The following is a 9,392-nucleotide window of genomic DNA, read 5'->3' as shown; positions in this document are numbered from 1 at the left end:
AGTATTATTTATCCTCACTTTCTTCTCAGCAAATTTCATCAGTTTGATTATTTGTTTTTCGCACGTTTCTCTTTGGAGAACCAGAAGCAGAGGACTGCGGAGAGGAAAACTTCAAGCCCCAGTACACAAAGCTCCAGTATCTCCATCTGCTAGAAACAAACAAACAAACAAATAAAAACATTACATTTCTTTTACAAAAATATAAAGGAACAGCGTATCGTTTTGTCATATTTATAACGTGTCTTACCCTCAGATGATCTTCATTTTGTGGATCCCACTTGGCCAGGTCGACGCTTATCAGAAGAACTGCAAGAAAGGCCACAATAATGCAGCCGCCATTTACTGTGAGGCACACCTGTAAAACAACAAAAACACAGTATTCTTTAAACTAATGATCACATTCACCATCTGTAGCTGTATTTTCTGTCAGACTTGTGCTGGGTTTTACTCACGCCAAGCAATGCTGGGTATTTGAACAACAGGTTGGAAACAATTCCAGCGATTATGAACTGCGAAGGAGGAAAATAGAGTTTAGAAAGTACCAGACATGAGTCTTCGCTACTTAGTACGTAATTTTCTGTTTGAGCAGAGACGTACCAGCGAGCCGCTCAGTTGGGAAACTCTAAACAGAGAGAAAAGCGACTCATGGATCTCCTGGGTTGCTGCAAAAACTATTCCCACTCCGATGCTGAGGAGGCCACTCACCATCTGCAAAGACTGAAGGAGCAACAGAGACATAAAATTATTAATATTTACATGCCATTAAGATCAACAATCTTTTTTTTTTAAGATTTATTTTTGGCCTTTCTAAGAAGGAATGATATGCATGAAAGGGCCTGGGGTTTAATCGAATTGAGGCGCTTGGAGAAGCATTTGGGTCAACTATATTTCGCATTAGGAAGCATTCTGTAGTGAGTTCTCAAGCATGGATCACATCACAGACAAAGACTGAATTGTTGATTTCTTCATTGTCACCTTTAAAGGCTTCTTACTGACACAGACTTGTGGCCGTGGCCTGGAGGTAGTGAAGGAAAGTGATTAAGCCAACAAGCTGTGGTGACACATTTCTTTGTGTCAGATGGACTGCATGTGAAAAGACGGAGATATTGTAGAACCTGGACTTATTTTTATTCACTTAGCGAGTTCATGGTTTTATTGGTCTGCCTATTTGAGATTACGCTGTGCTGTGTGGGGCTTGTGAGCCTAACATAAGAGGGATACATTCACCTGTTATGTAAAGCTCAGAAAGACAAGGATCGCTTCATGACAAATACAGTTTTGTGAAAGAGATTTTTCACAGTCGGCTAATTATTCACAGCAGTTTCTTTCTCACACCCCATGATTCAACAGCTTGTAGAGCCACTTTTAGCAGCAATAACTTCAAGTTCCTGTATGTATGTATAGTTTATCAGTCTCTCACACTGGTGAGGAAGAATTGCACCTCACTCTTCTTTACAACTGGGCTTTATGTTCATTGAGGTTTGTGGGCATTCATTTATATACAGCTCTTGCCACAGCCAGGGCATTTCAATTAGGGTTGTGGTCTGGATTTTCATTGGGCTATTGCACCATCTTGATTATCTTCTTTTTGGGGATGTTTTTTCAGCTTTTCTACTGGCCTGTTGTATGACCTGCTTTTCAGCAAAACTGTTGCTGTTGGACAGATGACCTCACATTTGTCTCTAAAATAATTTGATATATAAAGGAGTTTACAGTCACCTCAATGAGTGTAAAGTCCCCAGGTCCTGTAGCTGCAAAAATAAGCACAAATCATCACACCTCTACCCTCTATGTTTGACAGTTCGTATGCGGTGTTTCTGCTAATATGCTGTGTTTTTTTTTTGTGGGTTTTTTTGCCAAAGATGCTGCTGTGCATTATGGTCAAACATCTGTGCTTTGGTCTCACATGTCCAAAAGATTCCAGAAGTCTTGTAGCTTGCTTCAGATCCTATTTAGCAAACCTAAACTGTGCAGCTGTGTTCTTTTTAGGGAGAAGATTCTTTCTTCTGGCACGTCTTCCAAACAAGCTATTCGATTTAGGCTTTTTTAACTGTACGGTTATAAACATTTAAACATTTAACACGCTAACTGAGGCCTGTAGAGCCTGAGATGTGGCTCTTGGGTTTTTTGCAATTTCTCTGAGCGTTGCACAGTTTGACCTTGGAGTGAATTTGCTGAGACCTCCAATCCGGGGAGGATTACATGCACCGGACTGCTCCACACCAACAAACTGACAAAACTTCAGCTTTTATTCAGGTCCCATGAAAAGTTTCATTTTCACATGACCATATAAGAAAAGAATCATCATTATCCCATGCACGCCTGAGTGCAACAATAATACTTTACAAATGAAAATTATTGTGCTCACATGATCATAAGTGCCCTGGACAGAAAATGGCATTGTGCTGTAGATAGGTATGAGAAACATTTACAAAACATTGTTTATGGTCTTCTGAAAAGCTCGCTAACAGCAGTTTGATGATTTTAACCACTGTTATATCCGACACATACAAGTGTTTGGGTGTATGGGTAAATGATAAGCTTTTTTATAATGTGCACATTGCTAATCTTTCCAGGAAGCTCAGAGCAAAGGTTTTTATTTGAGGGATAAAAATTACTTTACAGTTTCTTCTAAGAAAAAATAGGCGCAGGCAACTTTTCTTTCTATGATTTATTATAGTGATGTACTGTACTGCCCGCCACCTCCTCAGGTTTACAGATTCTTGTTTCAGCGTACCACACTTCTCTACAATTTATTGCAAAGTCTCCGAATCGCCGCTGCATTCTCTATGGTAGGCCAGTATGCAGAAAACAGCACTGGTAGTATGTTTTTTATCTATATAGCGATACTGGGTAAACTCCCAGTTTGTACTTTGTACCCATCTCTGTCCAAGTACCAATAGTTACCAGCTATGTGCCACTAACAGTTGCTTTTAGACATGCTGAGGGTTTTGACAGACCTGGTGAAAGCAGTGTTTTCTTACTACGCACTGTGGCATGGACTAGTTTGCAGAAAGGGTTAAACTTTGACGTGTATATCTATTGTTGAATTATAGAAAACAATTAATGAGATGTGGATGAACTTTTTTAATGTGGTTGTGGTGGATATTAATATATTGTTTGTTATACTGTAGATTTTGTATTTTATGATGCGTACGTTGTATTTTATACAATAAAATACAAACATTTTATATGATCCCATCTCTCTTGTAAATCGGATGGATTGACTGCATCTCAGTGGCACTTCCTGGTTAAATACAGGTAACTTAATAAATCCTAGACACATTCACACAGCACCAGGACAGATCAACCTCTTACAATAACCCTTTTTTATTCATGAATTCCTAAAGATAACATTCTTAATTAGTTTTAATGTGGAAAACTGTTCTTATGTATGATAATCAGTTACTGTAGGTCATTACTCTAAAGAGCTAATAAACAAATGAAGGCAAAAAAGTGCAGCAGATTATGAACAATTATTCGATGGTATTAATATTAAATAAATAAGTTTGTGAACTTTATTATCTATCCTTTAGTTTTAAAAGCAATTGTGCACACTTTTTAGTGTTACCAATTAGCACATTATAAAGGGTTATATCAAACAGTTTTTATGCATGAAGCAACAAAAACACCGAGCATTTCCTGTTGCTACTGCCCACATCTGCTCAAAGTGCTCTTGTTATTTTGGGTAGGTCTACACATCATATCTGCTTTGCATGAACACTCATAAATATTTTTAAACATGAAATTAAAAAGTAAGAAATAAAAATCCCCCTGTGTATGTCTATGCAACGTTTGAAAAAAGGATTCATACATTTAGGTGTGAGAAAATAAAACAGCTTTGGTCCTTGCTTTTTTCCTCGATGTGCAACATACAAAGTGTGAAGCATATTCTTAAATAACAGACAAAACAAATCCAATATGAGACGTTATGCAGGTCAGGAAATTTTTGGCATTTATGAGAGCTTATAGTGTTTAATGACTGCTCGTATCTTTGTTGACAAAGTAGTTTGTATTATTGTATTTTCTCCTTTTGCTGGTATCAGCAACCATCAGCGTGCAAACGCTCTGTGGCACATCACTCAAAGTCACATTTCACAAAGACTGTTGTTTGAGTCCTCTTACCCCCAACACAGCTGGATGTTTCTGCATCAGATCGTGCAGTGGCCCTTTCTTGTCTGGTATCATCTCAGAGGCCTGATAATAACGCACTACTGGCTGCTCCCTCTGTCCACCTCTGTGCCGATCATCCTCATCATGGATGTCCATATCAACATCAGCGCAGGCCATGGTGCTTCTGGTCTGGAGAGATAATTGTTTTCATTACCATGTATAATTAAATCATTGTTAGCTAATTGTTAATTTGTGTAGTGTGTGGTGCTTTTGCAAAGGCCTTGAGAACAGTTACATGGTATTTTTTAAATATAATACTGTAATGTAACTGTCCATGTAAAAGATCCAGCAATCACTTTTGTCCTCTGCAGAGGACATGAGTATGAGAACGCAATTTATGCACTCTATATGAGCCCTACTGTGCGGCCAAGAGGACATCCTGGTCTTTCTATTGATAACACATTTGTGGGGCCTGGCTAACAGAGCACATGGACTTTATATAATTCATACTAGAAGTGCATTAAGCTTTACCTCTCCTGTCTTTATCAATTCAGTTTCAACCAGGGAATTATTTTTAACATGAAACATGAAAACAGAACAACATTGCTCATTACCACAGCTGGTGCTGATCATATCAAATGGAAAATAGGTAACTAGGTTTTAGAGAAAAAAAATGTCAGCACACACAAACCAGAGGGAGGTGCTCATCTCCAAAGCCAACATTAAAACCGAAAACACTCTTCAACATATCTGTGTTCACGCATGACTCAGATAACATAAGATCCAAATTTAGTGGTTCCTAGAAATATATATAGGTCAAGACAAAAAGTAACAAAAAATAATTAAAGCCCTCTTAAGAGGTCCTGACCACAACGCTGAGACCACCGAAGGATGAGTCCCTTCACAGGTCGGTGTCCTGTACGGCCACTGAGAAACACAATCCCACAACTTCCGAGTCCTAACTTACACAATGCTTCCTATCCACAACAGGGTGTCATCATTTTCCTCCTGTTCAGGGCCCTCAAAACCCTTCAATCTGGCCCTCCTCCACCTCATCTCCTGACAGCACTGAGTACGACTCCCCTTCTACAGGTCCTAGTAAAATCCTTTCTCGCTCAGTCCTCTGTAATGCCATCTGCGATCATTGTTAAACCCAGGTTTAGGTGAGTATTTACATGCACAGAATGGAAAAAAATGTTCGACTATGAGGAGTTCTTTGTTATAATAACAGTATTCCAGCATTTAACAGTTTTAATATTAATGAAATGAAAAGAAATGCACAGAAAAATGGGCGAATATCATTACATCACATCAGCCTGTGAGCAAACAAGACCTGATGTCCACTACAAGGGACGGATGATAACATATATGAAAGAAATGTTGCCGTAATGTTTATTTCAACCACAATACTTAAATTATCTGAAAAAAAATCTTTCAGGTGGATTTTAAAAAGTAAGAACAAAGGTTTCCTTGAACTTTTTCTAACACTGTGAGGTGATTATTTATGGTTATTGTGCTGCATTCAGGAAGCTGTTGCATATACTATTGCTACTTCTTTGCCATATATGGTGGCTATGACACACGATGCTGTTTTACTAAATTTGTTTCTTATTTATTTCAAGGAAGCTGGAAAGAGACAGCAAGAAAATTCAAAAGTAAAAGATATTATGTGTTAGATTTATAGCCGTTTAAAGAATCACACATTTATGGGCCAAAAAGTGACAAAAATAATGTTAGTTATCATCAAACCGAGTAAGAGTAAAAACGACAAAAAGTGGATTGTGACAGCAGCTGTAATCCACATAGGCTTTAATGATTTTTAAAATTATTTTTTCTAACTTGAAAAAAACAAAAACAAATCTACAAATATATACAGTTGGATGTGCACAAATGCATATATGTATTTTTAACAAAGATTTTTTTCAGTGCAGTATAGAAGATCGAGAGTCTTACCCCGTTTGGCTTGAGCAGTCTCTAATTCACACTCTGCATCTGTCTCGCTCATGAGTGTTTCTCTTTAGGCATGAATTCAACTTCCCTGCAGAAACTCACAGATGAGGTCATCGTGCCCTTCAACTTCCTCACTCTGAAACAAAGTCTGCCATAATAATGTCCTCAAGTTTCCGTGCCTTGCTACCATATGTTCCATATCAAGGGTTTTATTTTTATTCCTAAACATGACTTGTGAAGGATTTTTTAAAAACAATGCTCATTGAAATATTAGATTTTATGTTAGGTCAGTTTTAAATCTTGGCCGAAGTTTGCATGCAGGCATTTTGTGGGTGTGAAAGAAGGGGGATGGGAGGTGTGCATGTCTGTTTGTGGCGTGGGGGGGGATTTCAGAAACAAAGACAACTGATGCGTCAGGTCATTTCCTTGTCAAACTCAAAGAAGAGCCAAAGAAGAGAAATTCAAGTCTGAATCAACTTCAGAGAAGAAGAAGGAAAAAAAGGTATTATGTGTTTTGCAGAGATCACCTCAGCAACTGGTGAGTGCTACAAGCTGCTTTAATGCTCTTTCATCTCGTTCACAGGAGAATGAGGAAGACATTCGTATGTGATGAATCGATGATCATCACCATTCCAATTGGAAGTCTCAGGGATCTCCGAGATGGTCAGCTGATGCCAGAGAAATTCCACTGCGTCTTCAGAGACTCCTACAAGGTCTTTGTTATTAAGGGGAAACCTACACCTATGGGAGTAAGTTTAAACTTCTTTCTAAGCGGATGGAAAGGCGGGCTGCCGTGCAATAAATGAGTGTAAAGAAATAATTTGCGTTTTATCCAAACAATTCCCTGCTTGTTTATATATTATGCACACTATTTTCTGCTTATCAGTATGATTTCTCTTTTTTATCAGGCAGCTCAAGCCATCGCTGGTGTGTTTCTTTTCACACTTGGACTGGTTCAAAAAAACAGTCCAAGCGTGTTCCTCTACACTCTACCGAGTATTCTGGTAAAAACAAACAAAAATGCTTTGTTTTGGGGGGTTTTAAGCAAATTGCTAAAACTTTTTGTGATTTGGAAAGAATTATTTTCATGCTTTCAACAATGTATGTGTATTATTATTGCAGTTTGTGGTCTGTGGTATGCTGTCCTTTGCTGCAGGAAAATTTCCAAACATGCATGTGGTGAGTAAACTGATTTAAAATTAAGGTTTTGTTTTCATGTGAAATTACTTTTCATAGAAAGAACATTTCTTCTGATTACATACAATTTGGCATAAAAATTATGACATAATAGTGACTATTGCCTTGATCAGGGGAAAAAAATATATCATTATGCATGTATTAATTATCATTACTTCATTATGTCAGGAAACAGTGTTTATGGTTTTACACAGATGCGTTCAGTTATAGATATGTAACATTCACTTGAACCTGAACGGAGAGCTTCTTTAAAAAGTTCTTCTTTCGATCTCAGACTGTTGTCCTAAATGGGGAACACGCTAAACCCACATTGGTAGCACTGGTGCGGTTGATGCTTTTAATGAAGCATGTTTTATAATCTTTCAGACAAAGCTGTCGTTCTCTCTGAACATTATCAGCTTCTTCTGGTCAGTTGCAGCATTTTCTCTCGCCTTGGTCCTCTTTCCTCATCCTCCCAATCCCAAGGTAAGCTGCAGCTTACAGTCACTCTCGTTTTGTTTGGCTTGCTTTTTCTTTTTAATTCCAAGTTAAGTTGAACTACTTCGACCTGCTTTTGATTTGCTTTACAGATGGCTCAAGGAATCAGCGTGCTGATAATGACCCTGCTGGTTGTTGAAAATTTGATAGCCATATTCTTGATCTACTGGTTGAGCAAAGCTGTGTGCAGAGAACATTTCAACACTTTGGTATGTCATTTTTCTTTACATACTCCAAGATAGTTGTAGTAAAAACAAGATATTTTATAAATAATAATAATCTTCATCGTTTTTCTCTGCAGCCCACCGTACTGCTGAAACAGGGAGACTGAATTTTAGTGACAGATGGAAACCCGCGAACGACCTACATTTAACTTTCCTGTCAGTGTCATATGCTCCTCAGCATGCAACAAACAACGACTGTGAAAGTCGGGTTGTTAAGCCTGTATAGTCATGCACTGCTGCTCAAGTATAACTTGTATGTATTACTTTACTTTTTGAACAGTCACAAGTTGCATTCCATGTTTACTTCTGGATCATATGAAAGCAGCGGCCACATCTGTATTCAGTAAAAAAAGAAAAAAATGTGTTTGTAAGCTGTCTTTGATTTTTGCAAAAAGGTAAACTTGCAGTAGTTTGGCTTTTTTTTCATGAGATGCAAACTATAATTCTGAACATTAATAATTTTTTGGAGTAACATAATACAGGTGTGAGCTCAGTGCCGCTGGACTCCAGTGTTTGTCATCGATTCTTAGTTTGATTTTATGTCTCCAAATTTTTACGATAACAAAGAGGCTTTTGCTCCCCGGATCCTTGAGCAGTCAAGCTGACAGAATTCCTCAAACTTTCCTGAAATTTAAACTTTCAAAAAATCTCAGTATTTGTATTTTTAGCCATTTGTAAACACTTATTTAACTGCTTGCTGTTTAATGCATTTTAGCATTATATGTTTTTTATGGTGTTTGTGAATCAGCACATAGTTATATTTTTAAATAAACAGTTCTCTGTGTGTTTTGCTCTGTTGTAGCCTGTGTAAATGTATTACTACCCCGATACAACATGCACAAATGAATCCGAGAAGCAAGGGTTATTTTATGTTTGCTACAAAGTAGAAAATAAGTGAAGCATGCAATGCAGTCTGTAAGATGTAATAGTTTTAATGGGAACAAATAATTTTTATATGTAAATATAGATAATTATAATAACTGATTATTGATAACAATTTAAAGATATATAGTGTATAAAGAAACATAAAGTAAGAACAAGTTATTTGGATATATTGTGTGTAAAGAACTTTTTATTGTTCTGCGCATTCCTAAAATCTTGTAAAAAATCAGCTGCCTTTACAGCTCACATTTTCTGGTGTTTATGAAAAATGACACAGACACTCGTCAGTAAAATAAAGCAACTGAGCAGATTTATTTACTTTTAAGGTGTTTGTACTTTCATCACGTATTCAGCAACTGTTGATCTTTAGGACCGCAGATGAAGGGGCGCGTTTTGTTATTTTGTGCAGATAGTGTGAACGTTTCGAGAGGAAGTCTTTCTTTTTTCGCTTTCTTTTCACTGTAAAGCACTTTGGTTTTAAATGTGCTTTATAAATAAATTTTTGTGTGTTACTTGATTTTGTGTCAATATCTGCTTTGGACTTACGCG

The 9,392-nt window shown here is 37.4% G+C and overlaps 2 protein-coding genes across 3 annotated transcripts; one reads left to right on the top strand and one right to left on the bottom strand.

Annotated features, from left to right (window-relative positions):
- Nucleotides 1-32: 32 nt before the first annotated feature.
- Nucleotides 33-6,113, bottom strand: si:ch211-269k10.4 (uncharacterized protein LOC100150242 homolog). 2 transcript variants are annotated; one of them, XM_063487523.1, is made up of 6 exons: nucleotides 6,067-6,113; nucleotides 4,126-4,302; nucleotides 598-717; nucleotides 453-509; nucleotides 248-355; nucleotides 33-149 (listed from the first exon to the last, which is right to left on the bottom strand). In XM_063487523.1, exons 2-6 carry the CDS (start codon nucleotides 4,288-4,290, stop codon nucleotides 48-50), a joined length of 552 nt encoding a protein of 183 aa, XP_063343593.1. In that variant the 5' UTR covers nucleotides 4,291-4,302; nucleotides 6,067-6,113; the 3' UTR covers nucleotides 33-47. The 2 variants fall into 2 exon arrangements, with proteins under 2 accessions (XP_063343593.1, XP_063343594.1); XM_063487524.1 differs by having other exon boundaries at nucleotides 33-146.
- A 367-nt stretch (nucleotides 6,114-6,480) lies between these two features.
- Nucleotides 6,481-8,895, top strand: LOC134637401 (membrane-spanning 4-domains subfamily A member 4A). The gene is made up of 7 exons (XM_063487820.1): nucleotides 6,481-6,565; nucleotides 6,647-6,812; nucleotides 6,972-7,067; nucleotides 7,186-7,242; nucleotides 7,627-7,725; nucleotides 7,830-7,946; nucleotides 8,039-8,895. Exons 2-7 carry the CDS (start codon nucleotides 6,651-6,653, stop codon nucleotides 8,066-8,068), a joined length of 561 nt encoding a protein of 186 aa, XP_063343890.1. The 5' UTR covers nucleotides 6,481-6,565; nucleotides 6,647-6,650; the 3' UTR covers nucleotides 8,069-8,895.
- Nucleotides 8,896-9,392: the final 497 nt, after the last annotated feature.

Source organism: Pelmatolapia mariae, linkage group LG10_11 (genome assembly GCF_036321145.2).
Source record: "Pelmatolapia mariae isolate MD_Pm_ZW linkage group LG10_11, Pm_UMD_F_2, whole genome shotgun sequence".
Classification (NCBI taxonomy): domain Eukaryota; kingdom Metazoa; phylum Chordata; class Actinopteri; order Cichliformes; family Cichlidae; genus Pelmatolapia; species Pelmatolapia mariae.
This window is presented reverse-complemented; position numbering and strand designations above follow the sequence as displayed.